Source organism: Euprymna scolopes, chromosome 25 (assembly GCF_053919585.1).
Source record: "Euprymna scolopes isolate OS-2025 chromosome 25, ASM5391958v1, whole genome shotgun sequence".
NCBI classification, from domain to species: domain Eukaryota; kingdom Metazoa; phylum Mollusca; class Cephalopoda; order Sepiida; family Sepiolidae; genus Euprymna; species Euprymna scolopes.
In genome coordinates, this window is record NC_136506.1 from 92,135,527 (window position 1) to 92,153,601 (window position 18,075).

The following is an 18,075-nucleotide window of genomic DNA, read 5'->3' on the forward strand; positions in this document are numbered from 1 at the left end:
TCTGTCTACTGCAAACCAGTCACATCTCAGGACTTGTTTAGAACAACGAACCATCGGAAACTGTTCTGTCTACTGCAAACCAGTCACATCTCAAGACTTGTTTAGAACAACGAACCATCGGAAACTGTTCTGTCTACTGCAAACCAGTCACATCTCAAGACTTGTTTAGAACAACGAACCATCGGAAACTGTTCTGTCTACTGCAAACCAGTCACATCTCAGGACTTGTTTAGAACAACGAACCATCGGAAACTGTTCTGTCTACTGCAAACCACTCACATCTCAGGACTTGTTTAGAACAACGAACCATCGGAAACTGTTCTGTCTACTGCAAACCAGTCACATCTCAAGACTTGTTTAGAACAACGAACCATCGGAAACTGTTCTGTCTACTGCAAACCAGTCACATCTCAAGACTTGTTTAGAACAACGAACCATCGGAAACTGTTCTGTCTACTGCAAACCAGTCACATCTCAAGACTTGTTTAGAACAACGAACCATCGGAAACTGTTCTGTCTACTGCAAACCAGTCACATCTCAAGACTTGTTTAGAACAACGAACCATCGGAAACTGTTCTGTCTACTGCAAACCAGTCACATCTCAAGACTTGTTTAGAACAACGAACCATCGGAAACTGTTCTGTCTACTGCAAACCAGTCACATCTCAAGACTTGTTTAGAACAACGAACCATCGGAAACTGTTCTGTCTACTGCAAACCAGTCACATCTCAAGACTTGTTTAGAACAACGAACCATCGGAAACTGTTCTGTCTACTGCAAACCAGTCACATCTCAAGACTTGTTTAGAACAACGAACCATCGGAAACTGTTCTGTCTACTGCAAACCAGTCACATCTCAAGACTTGTTTAGAACAACGAACCATCGGAAACTGTTCTGTCTACTGCAAACCAGTCACATCTCAAGACTTGTTTAGAACAACGAACCATCGGAAACTTCTGTCTACTGCAAACCAGTCACATCTCAAGACTTGTTTAGAACAACGAACCATCGGAAACTGTTCTGTCTACTGCAAACCAGTCACATCTCAAGACTTGTTTAGAACAACGAACCATCGGAAACTGTTCTGTCTACTGCAAACCAGTCACATCTCAAGACTTGTTTAGAACAACGAACCATCGGAAACTGTTCTGTCTACTGCAAACCAGTCACATCTCAGGACTTGTTTAGAACAACGAACCATCGGAAACTGTTCTGTCTACTGCAAACCAGTCACATCTCAGGACTTGTTTAGAACAACGAACCATCGGAAACTTTTCCGAAACTAAACATTACTTACACTTCTAGCTTATGTTATTGCTGGTGGCCATATTGGTAAATGCGCTTCTGCATAGTTTCTCAGGGTTGCGTTTACACGAACGAGCACACACACGCACATACCAAGATGGCCACTAGCAATAACATAAGAAATGGCATTGCTTAATATCTGGAAAACTGTTTATTTGTCTAAAATTTAAATGCGATATTCGTTTTCAGCATACCCGAAAAACTATAGAGTCGTCATTTTAAAGGAAAATGTTAAGGTGGAAACCAGGTAAAAATTTACCATTATTTTTTTGTGCAATAATTTATATCAGTTTGAAATAGATTAAACTTAAATAAAATAAAATATTGTGAATGACAGTTTTGGTAAAAAAAAAAAAAAAAAAAAAAAAAGTTCGTTGATACCGGTCCAAGGCCCACTAGGTGTGTCAGAAACTGACCTTACGAATGCGTGAAAAAGTATTGAATAATTCGACCCCCTGTCTTTCCAAGCTTATAACTACTCGAAAAATGTAATTCAAACCCTAATTTTTTTTTCAATTAAAGGAGCAAAGACCAAATTTAAAAAAGTAACAGTTTTAATAGCAAATTATGCAATATTTGTTTTTTTAAATCGTTTTTTTTTTTTAAGATTTGAAGAAAATCAACAATATTTAACTTAGATCGATTATAAAAAATCGATATAAATTCCCAAAAAAAAAAAACACTTACCTATAAAAATTACTAATCAATGTGTAGTTGCATTCTTCATTGTTAAGAATTTATCCATATTTATATTTTAAAATCCATTTATCTTTTAAATAAAAGAATTTTTTAAATGGCTATTTGAAAAACCCGCCATGATGCAAACATTTTACGTTTTTATTTAAAACTGGAAGTAGTTTTTATTTTTATTGTTTTGAATTATGGGTGGATAGAAGGAAGTAAAAACCACACGTACGCGTTAGCCGTCTACCTTTGTACGTAAAGAAATTTGTGCCTCCATACCTGAAAACTAATCACACTTTTATTTATAATTTTTTGCCTTAAAAAAAAACAGTTCAAGAAATTTTTTTTTTCTTTAATATATTTAATTTCCACTTTATGGAGTGAATTTTCTTTTTTAATATCTAAAAAACATTGAATGAAATAGAAATAATTTTCATAATAAAACAAAACTTTCTGTACAATATAAGATTATAAGGTTTCATTTAAAAAAAAAAAAAAGGTTTTAAACTTCGGACTTTACAGGTAAATTTCTAAAAAACACTTCTTTTTTGTTTTCAATTTGAATATATTATTTATTGTCTTTTATCTTACATTTGTGATATATAAAACTTTGGTACATGAATTAATTATTAAAGTTTTAATAGACATTTCAAAATGGGGGGAGGGTGAATTTAAAAAAAAACGTTTTATTATATTGTTTATTGGAAAGAGCATAAAATTTCACATTGACCCTGAAAATATCGTAAAAATTTAACCAACAAAAACATTTTGATAGATTTTTAAAGTTTAAAAATTGAAAAATATTTAACTTGTAAAATTCAATTGATTTCATTACATAAAAAAAATGGCTGTATGAAGGCCCGCCGGCACTTTGTAAACACTGTTTTTTAAAAAATAATGTTTCTATTATTTTTTTAAACAACTTTAATAGTTTATTTTGGAAGTATATTCCATAAAGAAAATAAACAACTCACTTTTAAAAGAGAAATTATGAGTTTTTTTATATTTTATTCGCAGTTTCGTGTTAGGGGTGTCAAAAATTTCCCCAAAATTCTGATACACCTAAAGGCCCACCGCTACGAATAGGGGAAATGTGAGCAAGAAAAAAACGAAAGTAGAAATAGAGAGACAACAAATGCATGAGAACCAAGAAACAAACTATTTTTTTTATCGAGACACGAAATTGCTTGTAAATGCCTACTTCTGGTACTTAGCGATGCTTTAAAAGTAGTCAATATGCCGTATTGCCAAAAATTAATTACTTCGTGACTCTTTTGGAAGCATTTAAAAATTTGGAGTCATTTTTGGTTTACGATAACCGTAATAATTTTAAAATTCTATTATATATCCATCCAGCGAAAAACCATGTTTCGTTTATGTTTCTTATAAACTGGCGATAATTACACTAGCCCCCTCCGTATTTTTTTTTTTTTTTGTTGGCAAGTGTTATGTAAATAAGATTTTAACAAATATTACAAAAAAAACAAAACTTCTACAGTTTAATCAAGACATTAAAAAATGAAAATATCGAAAAAAGGTTATATTGTACATATCCGTTTTGGACAAGATCTCCGAAAAAAATTTCATTTCATTTGATCGAGTAGTTTTTATTTTACAACAGAAAAACACGTTTTTATGAGAGCGCATTGAAGTCAGCCATAATGAAATTTGTTGAACACGCCACGGGGAGATAACTCCAGTTAAAGCGCCGACACTCTCTCCCCATCTTTAATACTAGCTTTTTTCTTCCTAAACATCAAACTTTTTGCTCGGTATCCCAACAAATTGTTTTTTTTTTCGCTTTAAAATAAAAACTACTTGATGAAATTAAGTGAAATTTTTTTTCGGAGAACTTCGTTCCATAACGGATACGTACAATATAACCTTTTTTTTTTTTTTTTTTTCGATATTTTCATTTTTTTAATGTTTTGATTAAACTGTACAAGTATCAGATTTTTTTTTTTTTTAATTAAAAATACTTCAAATTGAAAGAAATATTTTTAGAATTTTACAAAACGAAGGGAAAGGAACAATACATATAAATGACATTTACTAAATGGGATCATTTTCATCCTACGGATGGTCAACAATTTAAATTTTTTTTTTATTTTAATTACATAAAACTCTTAATAAAAACAAGATCGCGCGCGTGTGTGTCTCTCTCTCTCGCTTCTACATAACTTCGCTGAATAATAGTTATTGATTTTCTTTTCTTTTTTTTCTATTAACAGAGCCCAGCATTGTCTGGAGCATAAAGAAAAGAAAGAGGGGGAGGCGGAATTATCGTTTGATGAAAACATTAATATATAGCAACATTAATTTTTTTTTTTTTTTTTTTTTTTTTTTACAGTACTTTATTAATCTTCTATCTATATATATATATATATAGAGAGAGATGGAAAAATTTGTGCGTGTGTCTCGCAAAAACTTCCGACAGACGCATCGAAACGTGACAAAACCAATATCGTTTTAAACCTCGGGCAACAAATATCGAAAAATTGTCCAAAAAAATTTCATTCCTTCACCCTCAACTGAGCAATTTTGTACAGGGAAGGGTTGCTTTTGTTGGATTGACTACGCTTAATTTCGACGTTCACGACTTCCAGTTTTGCCATGGACGCATCACGCATCAGCAAAGTCACGTTTTTTGTCATCTTTTCCTCTTTCGCATTACGGTTCGAGCCTGCCTACTTACTACCACTTTTTTTTCTTTTTATAACACCTCTCTCCACCCAAACTACAGTTGTTTTGATCCCCCCCCCCCCGCCCACTACCCCTTTTTCTTTTTCGGGATTCCTTATTACACCATCTACATACACCCAGGCAATGCCGGGTATCCCTGCTAGTAAAACTATAAAACAAGATCACGTGTGTGTGTGTGTGTGTGTGTGTGTGTGTGTGTGTGTGTGTGTGTGTGTGTTACTAGCTTCTATGTAACTTTTACTGAATAATAGTTATTGATTTTCTTTTTCTTTTCTATTAACAGAGCTTCTCAGCGTCGTCTGGAGCATAAATAAAGAAAAAAGTTAAAGAAAAAAATTATCGTTTGATGATTCACACACGCACACACAATCTCTATCATTCCAGTAATTATAGGAGCAACCGGACTTATGAAAAAGAAAAAGAATTTTACAAACTATCTTACAAATATACCAGGTAAACCAAGTGCAAAGGAGATTCAAACAATTGCACTTAAAGGGACGGTTAGAATCTTAAAAAGATCTCTCGGTTGGAGTGTCTAAAATAGCAGGTGTATGTTTGGCATCTGGTAGGATGCCCCATCCCTGGCTTAAACAAAATGTTAAGAAAAATGAAACAGAGAGAAACTAATATATATATATATATATATATATATATATAGCAACTTATTGTACATGGGAAACGCCGAAATAAACACTATGTCAGAAAAATATAGTCGCCATCTTTATAAGTCCAGGTACTATAACTAAAGTTTATAATTTTCTAGTTAAAAGGATCTTTTGACCAAAAAGTGTAGTATACTTTGTTTTTGTTTTCTTTTCTCCCCACTTAAATTCCACTCACATTTAGAGGTTGAACTGCTTGTTTTCGATTCTGAATAACCCGGAAAACAGTGGGCAGTCTATTATATTTAGAAAGAGTCGGAGGATCTTACTAACAAAATATTTTTTGTTGTTGCTGTTTTTTCCCGTTCCTGGTGTGATTCCAATGTATATAAATATAATTTTGAAAAGTTGCCAACAAATTTGGGGATATCTTAAGTAGGAATGCTCCCCCCCCCCCAAGGTGAATGTGGTATTGTGGTGACTGAGATGATTCTCGTCAAGACTGATAGACATTTTTAGCATTTTAGATCAAGGATGAACAAAGACACCCATTTTCCCCGCATTTTTTATGGCGTTGTACCTAATTTGTTTTAAATGTAATTATTTTATATTTTATACAAATAAATATTTGTTGTGCCTAATTTGTTTTAAATGTAATTATTTTATATTTTATACAAATAAATATTTAAAAGTGTAGTATCTGTTCTGTAATGACACTTCATCTGTTCTGTCAGTGAAGGAAAAATCCTTCTAGACTGAGGCAATTTCAATTTTTGTCCCAATCCATAATGCCCATTTTTTTATGGAGGAGCTAAATCTTCTCCACATTAAAAACCAATCGTGGGGAAGTGAGTATATAGAGATTTTTAACTAGAAAATTGACTCAAGTTTGTAGCAGAATGATAATGGTCCCCCACTTCTTGCAGGGATGTAAATCAGTGAGGGTTGCATGTGCAGAACATTAAGACAAGAGGTAACATTATGTTAATCTTGCTAACATTGGCACATTAATGAAATACGCATAAAATATTTTGATTGAGATCGGCACAATCTGGAAGCACAGTCTTACACATAAGCGCATCAGGTGATGTGCACTTTGTCAATGAGAACATCTTCTATAATATAAATGTCACTTGTCTGTTTAAATGTATGTATGTACGTTTGCATGTCTTGCAAAAACTTTTGACAAAGAAAACAAATTTTTACAAGATCGGTATTGTTTTGAAGCTCAATCCTTCGGATGACAAATATTGAAAAATTGGCTAAAAAGCATTAATTCCTTCACCCTCAACTGGATACTTTTCTACAGAGAGAGGGGGGGGGCTTTTTTCGCCGATATTTTCATTGTCTCTTTTCAATTGTCTAGTCTTAATTTGAACCTACGTCACTTCCAATTTGACGATGGGCACAGCAGCTAACACGTAACATTTGTTTTTAACTCTCTTTTCTTCCTCAGCGGCATGCCTGCCTGCCTCCTACAACTTTTTTGTTTTTTTTTGCTCACCACACACCTACAAACACCTGAGCAACGCCAGGCACCCAGGCTAGTTGTTAAGAGGTCTGGTTTCGCCATTAACCCTTTATGAACTGAATTATGATGCAGATGATTAAAAAATATTTATCGTTAATTTTAATTAGTTTAAAAGGTAATGATACTATGATTGTCTTTAAACTGGAAAAATTATGAAGTTCAATAGTGAAACTACCACTGAAAATTTTTTGCATTTCATAAACTTACCTCGATTATTATCCATAATGCTTGAGAAAAAGTGTTTATGACAACATACAAAATCCTTCACTCTCAGACAGATGACGGCATACTAGATGTAAGTAATGGTCAGTTGCAATCTGGATGCATCTGACATCTATCCAGATGCAAAACTAATACGTACAAGGCGTGTTTGAATCAATTCCCACTTTATTTATGCTGTTATATTCATTTATTTACAACTGAACGAATTAGTTCAACCAGGCCATAAAGGATTAAATGATGATTCGCGTTCTAAGTCAGCATTTTAAGCAGTGACGTTATGGAGTGGAATGCATAGAGATCGGAAGGAAAGAAGAGGAGAAGGAAGAGAGGAAAAAGGGGCCACATGGTGCGCGGGAAGCTATGTCTGGTGCCATGTATTGACAGCCAGCAAACGTGGCGGTCAGAACAAGAGAACATATTGGTCTCAAACACATATCGGCAACTTCTGTGGTAAACGAACAAAATAACTAACTTTTCTTGCACCGAGAAAGTTTGTGTCAAAGTTCTAACTTTCTTTGCGACTCTCTCTCTACATATATAACATAGCACACGTTTACATGTAGACACCTGGAACCCAACACGTTGTAGCAGAGTACGTCACAAGGAACATAGGACAAGTAATAACTCAACTCCTTTATCTTTTTGGTAACAACAACATTTATTTCCGGGTACTTTCCCAAATAAAACGTGATCGTGCTTCTTCTCTCTGACCTCCATTCTCTCAAACATCATCCAATCTGCACATACACGTTCTTTTTATAGTTTTTTTCCCTACGGTGACGTCACCTAGCACATGACTTAGCATTTGCATACAGCCACCACACTCTGTTACACATACAACATTTGGGTCCGTTAGAGACAACAACAATTCGACGGCCCAAGTCAACAGCCCAAAGTTTTTTTTGCTCTGCATAAAACCAACAGCATCTAGGCCACTGTTGAGATGACTTTTTCCCTGTTGGCTGAGGTGCAATTGTGCAATTCTAGGAGGTTCATTCTCTCAAGTTTTGTCTTCTCACCCTCTGAGAAGAGGTTAGTTTATTGATAATCACCTGAGCCACCCCTATTGGGCAATGCAGATGCGGCTGTCCAGCAATTTTCTTTAAATCAGAGTGCTTTTTTGAATAATAAGATATATATATATATTTTTTTTCTTTTTTAATCACAACTGTATAATATATAAGAGTGGATAGAAAATTGGCTCTATAATAATATATACAAAATCTGCATGAATTAAAATATCATATTTAAGCATAGTTTATGACCGGGCTACGCCGGGCGTCACTGCTAGCTTAGATAAATACATTTGTAGTTTTAACAAAAGAGCTACAATAGTATCAGTGCATCTCCATTTACGCTGAACATCCACAGAATGCCAACATCAATATATTACATATGAATAAGTCCCCTGTGGAATTTCCACAGGTCCTGCTAGTTAAAGAATTAAAAGCCTAGACATGGTCAGTTGCAGAAAAGAAGGGTCTGTTGTCTTGCTACCAGTATTCACAATTCAAGTTCTTTCATGATTCAAAAATACTGTTTTGGTTTTTCCCCATATCTTGCTCCAAAAGTGTTTTGTTTCTGTCAGATCCAGTTATTCTGTTCTTGTACTTGTGTTTACGTTTTGCTAAAACTGGCTTTCATTGTTTCCAAAAGTCTTATTTTCTTTGTACTGTTCCAATTTGTATCAATCTTCCTTCTTTTATTGCTATCTTTTGTTTTAGTTCATGTTTCTTATTTAGCTTTTTTTCATGACGAGTCACACTTCTATTCTTCCATCGTTTTGTTATCGTTCAACCTATTTAGTTTTTAACTTCTTTTTCTTGGTTTGGTGATCTACGTTTCCAGCTCGATTTCCTATCTAGGCTTTGTCGGTCTATCATTCCTGTATGGGAAAATCAGGAGTCACTTCCCTATATGTGGCAGATCTCGTTAATGAAAGGACAAGGAAGCACAGTAATCAAAAGATCGGATAACCAAGTTAAGGATGCTTCTCCCTCTCTCAACACTAACAGCTGTTAACAAGAGTGCGTGAAGCGAATCTGGAACAAGAGGAAATTTCTAGGGAATATCAAGTTCACAAGCGGTCCCCAGTCACATGTACATCCCGGTCAAGCGAAATGACAAAGTAAGTTTATTGTAGTTCTTGCAGGGAGATGTCGACATCCTCCTACATACAGCGCCTGATATTCTCAAATGGTCACCCACTTGGTATCAACCAGTCTCAACCTTGCGAGAACCAGCATGTCAACATGATCATGCCGTATATAGACAATGCTTGTTTGTTGCACCTAGCTGGATATTTTTTTTTTTTTTATAACTGGGGTGAGGAGCGACATTACTTATCAAGGCCCAAAGCCACTCAAGGATAAGGATTGAGTGTCAGGTGATTGTTGAGACAACACCATGATGATCGGTAATGGTGGAAATTGGGTAGTGCTTGTTTATTCAAACGGATGGCTTAACAAGAACTTCTTACATTATACTTGAAAACGGCCACGTTATAGTCAGTTGGGAAGCAGCGCCATGGTATTGTGTTACAAAGACGGGGAGTTCTAGGAAGCAAAGCATACTAATTTGGCTGAGTTCGATGCAGCAGAAGCATAAGTCTAGCTCTTTGATGGCAGGTGTCGGCATTACGTTTGATCATAGATTCAACATGTGTTTAGCGGTGGTTATCCAACATCGCAACTAGGTGTAACATAACAGATCGCATATGCCGCCAACTATATACAAATACCTAGTCATGTGAGAAATGACGTCACGGTAAGGAATAAGGCAATAAAAAAGGAGAGAGAGAGCATGTTAGAGAAGATGATAACATTTGAGAAAACAAACACATTCAGAATCACGATTTACTTTGGAAAGTACCCGAAAACAAATATCGTTGTTTTAAAAAAAAAAAAAAAAAGCAGTTAAGTTATTACTTGTCCTATGTTCCTTGCAGTACTATGTAGGGATTTGGGCAGCAAGATATCGGTTCATGTTACACTTGAACTTCTGCACGTCAGTACAGTTGGGGAAGCAGGGACCTGGAATGGAATTCCAAAGTATAGCGGTTCTGGGGAAGAAACTACTGGAGTAAAAAGATCTTTTATATCTAGATATCTCTACTGTGTGGGGGTGGGATTTAGCTGCCTGTCGGGTTTGTCGAGGGTGTTTACGTGGTGGGGGCACAAGTGCTTGCAGTTTGTCAGAGCATTCTCCATTAAAATACTTGTAGAACAGGCAGAGGGATGCAACATTTCGTCGATGGGACAGAAGCTGAAACTTAGATGCCAGTTCAGGGCCTATCAGATTGACGGCTCTCTTTTGAACCTTGTCTAGGAGCGAGAGACTAGTAGCAGATGCACCAGCCCAAATATGACAGCAATACTCCATATATGGGAGAATGGTGGCCTTATAGAGGTACAGGATACTTTCAGGTGTTAGTAGTTATCTAGCGCGGTAGAGAGAGCCTACCTTCTTTGCAGCGGCCCTGACAATGCTTTCAATGTAATTGTTCCAGCTCATGTTTCCTGTGAACGTTAGGCCAAGCAGTTTGAAAGATGTACTCTCAGATAAAGAGTCGTTGGCCATTTCTATTGGTGGTAGAGAAGGTTTCTTGTAATTATTGAAGGAAACTAGTTTAGTCTTGGCGGCATTGAACGTAACCATTCATTTTTATCCACATTCCACTACAGATTGGAGGTCATCTGCTAGTGTTTCTGCCATTTTAGATATGCGTTCATTTGTTTTCCTGTCATGCCTGCCATAGAGTGTAGTGTCATCAGCATATATACCCATCTCAAAGGCAATTTTGTTGTGGAGGTCATTCATGAATATTAGGAACAACAGAGGTCCAAGGATAGACCCTTGGGGCACTCCCGCATTTATATCATATTGTTTAGATGTACGACCGTCGAGGACAACCTGGATTTTTCTCCTATCTAAGAAGGATTTAATTATGTTTAGTATTCTACCAGTGATACCGTATGATCTAATTTTCCCGAGGAGACCCTCATGCCATATCCTGTCAAAAGCCTTAGATATATCTAGAGCTACCACTCTGCCCTCCCCGGCTTTGTCCAGTGAATGGTATATGCGTTCAGAGATTACAGTTAGGATGTCTGCTGTGGAACGGGCTTGTCTAAATCCATATTGTTGGTCAGTCAGAAGTTTAGCATCTGTAAGGTGATGGACTAGAGCATGGTTAATTAAGGTCTCAAATATTTTGGCAAAAAGTGGGAGGAGGCTAATGGGGCGATAATTTAATGGGTCAGTTCTTTCACCAGAATTCTTGAATACTGGTACCACAGAAGCAGTTTTCCAACAGCCCAGAAAGCAAGATTCATTAAGGCATTTGTTGTAAAATTTGGAGAGAACTGGAGCTACTTCGGCTGAGCACTTTTTTAATAGCTCAGCTGGGATGAGATCGGGTCCACATGCTTTTGAAGTGTCAAGGTTTTTTATGATGGCATGCACCTGAGCAGGGGTGATTTTCAGATCATCTAGCATGGTGTCTACCCGCATAGGAAAGTCAGGTAGGAGGTGGTTGAGAGGGTCCAGTGTGGAGTTTGAGGCAAACCGACTGGCAAGCATGTTAGCCTTCTCGGTTGCTGAGTAAACAACCTCATGATTGTTGGTTAGTGGGGGAATTGTTGATTGCCCATTATTTACTACACTGTTGTAGATTTTCCAGAAGTCACGAGTTCCTAATTTTTGTGGTTCGATGCGTTTTTTAGTGGTTTCAGTAAATTCTCTCTTAGCTGTCGCTATTTCTTTCTTAACGTTACTTCTAGCTTCTATATACTTCTGTCTGTTTGAACTGGACTTATGTCGGTTAAATCTGCGGTATGCATGCTGCCGTTAAGCAATGGCAGTTGCGCAAGTCAAAATAAACCATTGGAGAGAGTGGGGCTAGCTATAAAATTTCCGCATGGGGACATGTGCTTCAATTGCAGTTTTGAACCATTCAGTGGTCTCATTTGCACACTGTTCAGCAGGAAGAGAAAAAATATTTTCCCATGGGGCATCTCTGATAACATTCGACATGAAATCACTAAGATAGTTAGTGAAATTCTTGTGAGGCAATGCTTAAAAACACTGCAGAATTGCTAGTGTTGGAAGAAATTCGTCTTGACAAGAGACATGAAGCTGGAGAAATCCTGACCAAATGTAGCAGACAGCCACATCACGAGAGCATCACAAAGATAGTTGGATTTAGATAGAAAAGGACAAGAGTCAGTACCAAAAAATTGCATGACCGTGTGTGTGGTGGTGATGGTAGGGGAGGGGTCAGAAAAAATATCTATATAAATATTTTAATTTTTTTCACTTATTTTAAAGAGTTTCTTTGTCCTTTTTTTAATCCCTTTTTCATTTAAAGGAATCCTGAATTCCATAAGGGGTACAACATATTTTTTTTTTTTTTTTCAATATTTTCATTTTTTAATGCCTTGATTAAACTAAACAAGTACCTTGTTTTTTTTTTTTTTTAATAGTGTCACTACTTATCAAGGCCTAAAGGCCACTCGGGAATAGGTGTTTTATGAGTGTCAGCTGGATGGTGAGACAACATCATGATGATTAGCAATGATGGTGGTGATTGGGCAAGATTTGATTAGGTACTTCACGAGGAATGTGGACCCTGCGTAAACGTATTTTTTTTTTAAATGGCTGCTCCCTGAAAGTGCGTGCACAAAAGGTTTTCATTGGTTTACTTAATCAGAAAAAACTTTTTTTTAAGTATTATTTGAGCCCCCCCCCCCAAAAAAAAAGCCAAAAACATTCTCTGAATATGTATGAAAAAATTAATGTAAAAAAAAAAAAAAAAAATATTGGTACTTGTGTACTTTTGCCACCGTGCTGAAATAATGTTATTTTGAAAGCCATTCTTAACATGGGGAGGTTTTAGCTGCATTAAAAGTAACTAGCCACATTTTTCCCCATTGTACCACATGCTAAGATCAGAGGAGAGAGAATCAGAGAGAACTTGGTCGTTTACAGCCTTTGATGTGCTGCCATAGATGGTATTGTCGTCAGCATAAATGACTATGAATGATCTAAGGATGTGATTTGGAAGAGAGTTGGGCCCAGGATGGACCCCTAAGGGACTCCAGCATTAATACTATGAGCTTCTGATCTTTGCCCATCAACCACTACTCTTATGAACCTATCAGAGAGAAATGGTTTAATAATTGAGGAGACATTTTCAGCTATACCAAAGATCTTGTGAAGTAGACCTTTATGCCATACCCTATCAAATGCCTTAGATATGTCTAGAGCAATTAATTGCCCTAGAAACGAAGCCTCTGTCAAAAGATTCGCTAATCCTAACTGTAAACACATCTGCTGTTGATCTAGCAGAACGGAAACCATATTGCATGTCACTAAGAATGTTATTTCTGCTGAGATGGTTGACTACTTCTCTATTTAATACAGATTCCAGCAACTTGCTCATGACGCACAGGAGACTTATTGGTCTGTACTGGGAGGGAGATGACCAATCACCTGAATTCTTAAATACAGGGCATACTGATAAGGTTTTCCAGCGTATTGGGAAGCAATTCTCCTTAATACAATGCTTAAACAGCTTTGTAAGTATGGGAGCTAGTTCTGGTTGAAGCTTTTTCAGCACTATAATTGGAATGCCGTCAGGGCCAGTTGTTTTACTGGAATCAAGGTTTCCGTGCCCCCTTACAAATTTTTTTTCTTTTCGTCTTTTTTCAACTATTTCTGTGGATTATTATTGATTGGACACTAAGCTTATTAAAAAAAAAAAAAAAAAATCAATATTTAAAGATTTGGAAGAGGGTTCAAGTTTACATACAATGATCCCCCATTTCTTGCAATAATTTACGATAGCCTCGTTTTGATGTTGGGTCCTTTAGCCCCACCCCACCCCCATTATTAATATCATTATTATTTTGATTTTTTTTTTCCTTTGGGAAAAGCTTCTCCCCCACCCCGCATCATTTTTTTTATTTTTATTTTTTTTATTTATTTATGACTTTTTTTTAGAGATTATCTAGATTCCAAACAAGAGAACATCATGAATTTTGGTTGGTTGGTTGTTTTACGGCATATCAACCCTTTTCGGGTTATTTAATGCCGAATCCAAAGATTTTGAAGAAAAATTTTTTAATAGAATATATTTGTTGTTTTCAAGTCGGTTTCTATTTAACCCATAGTTGGGACCCTAACAGGTACTACCACTCCGAGTCAGAGTGGACCTGGGAGCAATGGTAATTAAAGGGTGGCTCCACACTCTCCAAAGCCCGTAAACTGGGGCCTCACCACTGGATATAGTTCAAGGTCATATCCAGGACCAATGAATTTTGGAACATTGGAGTATATAAATAACACTTAGGACTCTACCAACATGTTTTTTTTTTCTTTTTAATAATAGACTTTTGTCAATTTGTACTATATATCCAGGGCCATCCATCATATTCCTGTCTTTAGCCATTTTGCTAGTATATATATTTCCGCAATATTCGTACGTACCAGTCGTACCCCTGAATGGCAGGTTTACATGAAATCCCAAAGTTCAAGTTGCTGAACATGTCACAGGTAGTTGATAAACAAAATAAAAAGTTAATTATAATACTTATAAACTAAAGTGTGACCCGTCAAAAAAGGTCCCACTCTTTATTGAAAGTTGTTTTTTTATACTTACAACATCTACAGCAAACTTTATCTAATTTCGCTTTTGGGGTTTGTATTACTGTACACATAGATTCGAAAAAGTTGTCAAAAAACAAATATATAACAAATAAATGTTATCAAAGGCAAGATAAGTTACTTTTCTACTTAACTGGATAATTTTCTAATGTTTTTATTTAATGTAACATGTTTATTCAACTCGAAAAACATACAGTGTTTACTGATGTATTGGAAAATTTAAAATGGCGCCCGACTCTCTCTTCGACACGGTAAGTTTGGGAAAAGGAGTTAAAAATCAAAAACCATGCACAATACTGTTAGAAACTCGCTCAATATATGTTAACGTGACATAGGCTGACATATATTCGGTGGGTTTTTAACAGTATTTTGCATATTTTTTTATTTTTTTAACTCCAACATCTACAGCAAACTTTATCCGATTTCGCTTTTGGGGTTTGCATTACTGTACACATAGATCCGAAAAAGTTGTCAAAAAAACAAATATATAACAAATAAATGTTATCAAACATTTCTACCTAACTGGATAAGTTTTTAGAGTTTTTATTTAATGTAACATGTTTATTCAGCTAGAAAAACATGTAGTGTTTATCGATGTATTGGAAAATTCAAAATGGCGCCCGACTCTCTCTTCAACACGGTAAGTTTGGGAAAAGGAGTTAAAAATAAGAAACTATACAAAATACTGGGAAAAAAAAACCCACCAAATATATGTCAACCTATGTCACAGTAACATATTGCGGTAGTTTCTAACAGTATTTTGTATAGTTTTTTTATTTTTATCTCATTTTCCCAAACTTAACGTGTTTAACAGAGAATCTGGTGCAATTTTGAATTTTCCAATGCATTGGTAAATACAGTATGTTTTTCGAGCTGAATAAACATGTTACATTATATAAAAACATTAAAAAGTATCCAGTTAGGTAGAAAAGTAACTTATCTTGCGTTTGATAACATTTATTTGTTCTGCATGGATATAGGATGCCCACATGAACAAAACTTGTTTTGGGCAATTAATTCTTTGGCTTGTACAGGTGAATCTTTGAAAAAGTTTTTTTTAATAAATAATAATACCATGATAATAATAGCAGTGGGAGTGGGGCTAAAAATTGTAAATAAATAAAAAATAATAACCATGACGGTGGGGAGGGGCAGCCCAAACTTTTCCCAAAGTAAAAAAAAAAATCACAAAATAATAATAATAATAATAATGTCCGGGGGGGGCATCGTCTAAACGAGGCTATCGTAAATTAGTTCAAGAAATGGGGGATCGATTTACTAGAATGTTGTATGTGAAATTGATCCCCCCCTTCTGAATCTTTAAATATTGATTTTTTTTTTTTTAAATATAGCTTTAGTGCCCAATCGATAATAATCGGCAGAAATAGTTGAAAAAAGACGAAGTGGAAAAAAATTGTAAGGGGAGCGCGAAAAGTTCACGTGAACCGAGCGAATGGCTTTCTAAATCGTAACCTTATTATTTCTGTACGGTACAAGAAGTATCGTTTTGTTTTCTTTTTGATAAACCCGAGTTTCAATAAGTGTAGTTCTCTTTCGCTCTCTGTCGTAACTCGTTACCGGATTTTACCGAACCGATATCTTCTACCATGAGGACTGATTTCTATAAATAACACAATTACTAAATCAAAGCTGATTATGAGCTTAAGAAAATATGTTAATTTAGCCACGTATGACCATCCGTAGTTTTTAAAAATAATCAGTTTATTAAGTTTTTTTTTTAGGAAAAAATGTGTCCGTTTTTTTTTTTTGTTTTTGTTTTTTTAGAGTTACATTTATTTTTATTCCTTTTAAAAAGTAATAATTAGCAATAGCAGATAATATATTTTGATTTAATTAAAATTTTAACTTATTTTAAACGTCAGTTGGAAATAAATTAATGCTTTTTTTTTTTTTTTTTTTAAGGTTAATTTGATTATTTTTTTTTTTTTACTCGCTAGATTGAACAAACGGCCTGGAAAGGAAATTAAACATTAAAACAAAAAAACACGTATGATTTGTTGCTGTGAAATTTAGACGAAATTAACTTACATTAGATCTGGTTTTTGTCTTTGTTTCTTTACTTTCGTTAACATTTTCTGTTGACGTCGATTCTACAGCCGGTTGAGTCCCGTTCGTCCCTCGCCGCCGCATTTTTTTTTTTCTATCTCCCGTCTGTTTACGGTGACGCGACACTTACGAGGCGGTGTCACTGGTTATAATCATTTACTTCCCTACCAGTAAACAGAATACTGAAGATAAACCCCGTTCGTACTTTACAACTAAACTTGTTATCCGCGGTATAGTTAATCAAGAAACTTGCTTAAACCTCGGATCCCTTTTTTCTGCTCTGTTTCGGACTTTTACCTACCCCAAACGAACAAATACTTATATTAAAACCATGGTTTGTTTCGGCTATTATGTAGAACGCACGCAGTTTTGATTCAGCAGAACCTGCTGCTGTTGTTGATGGAGAAGATGCGGTTTACTCAAATGTCGGTAACCTGAGATCGATCTTGTGTCGGTGACGTTTCGAGCAAAGTTCTCGGTTTACTTCAGTTATTTTGCCAATAAACACCTTTTGTTGCAATTATTTTGCACTATGCAACAGTGCAACACCCAGGCTCTAATGGAATGAATCGGCTACCAATCTTCAACTACACAACAGTGAATAGTCCTGGGCCATTCGTTTGAGATCTGTGGCGAAAAAACACAAGGTTTACATTAGTGATTTTTTAAACCAACGCATAGGTGAAAACACTATTACGTACTTACGTGTCATGGCGAAATCACTATAAATTTGATAATTGTGTCCTGGTAGACCAACACAAAACCTACCTTTAAAAACTTGTTTAAATAGGTTTTCGGGTGTGCTAAAAACGAATATCGCATTTAAAATTGGGACCGACAAATAGTTTTCACGATACTGAAAAGATACTTTTCAGCATATTTGTAAGAATTTCTCTTACTCGTTTTTGCCTTTGGCAGAATGAAAGAGACACTCAGAAAAGCAACAAAGGCTCACCTTAAATTCCAAGAATATTTTATTTACAAGAAAGGTAAAATGAGTCCATATTTGCAAAAGAGTGCACCTCTTTAGCTTCAGCCAAATGGCGGGTAGTTTATGCCTCGAAAGGTGTAGGTAGTTTTCTTCTGTGAAGATGCTGGTTGAATTCAGCCGCTCGTAGAAGTGGTTGAGGGTTCTTTGAAATCCTTCCAGACTGGTCAAATAAGAACAACGCACATTGCGATTGATGTTCCATAATAAAGGATGCCCTCCTGCGGGCAATGATGATGAATGTAATTAGTTCATAAAACATTTGTTGCCTCAGGCTTGTATCCGCATTTAAGTGAGCGGAGATA

At 35.7% G+C, this 18,075-nt stretch overlaps 1 protein-coding gene across 2 annotated transcripts in view; it reads right to left on the reverse strand.

Annotated features, from left to right (window-relative positions):
- LOC145247507 (uncharacterized protein YbdG-like) overlaps nt 1–17,423 on the reverse strand; it is a 77,853-nt gene extending 60,430 nt beyond the window's left edge. Inside the window, exon 1 of one of the 2 annotated variants that reach the window (XM_080109321.1) lies at nt 16,765–17,001. In XM_080109321.1, the coding sequence (XP_079965447.1) occupies nt 16,765–16,866 (102 nt within the window). In that variant the 5' untranslated portion in view covers nt 16,867–17,001. Of the gene's footprint in view, nt 1–16,764 lie in introns of both variants that reach the window. The other variant, XM_080109322.1, reaches the window with a different exon arrangement.
- Between the last annotated feature and the right edge of the window lie 652 nt (nt 17,424–18,075).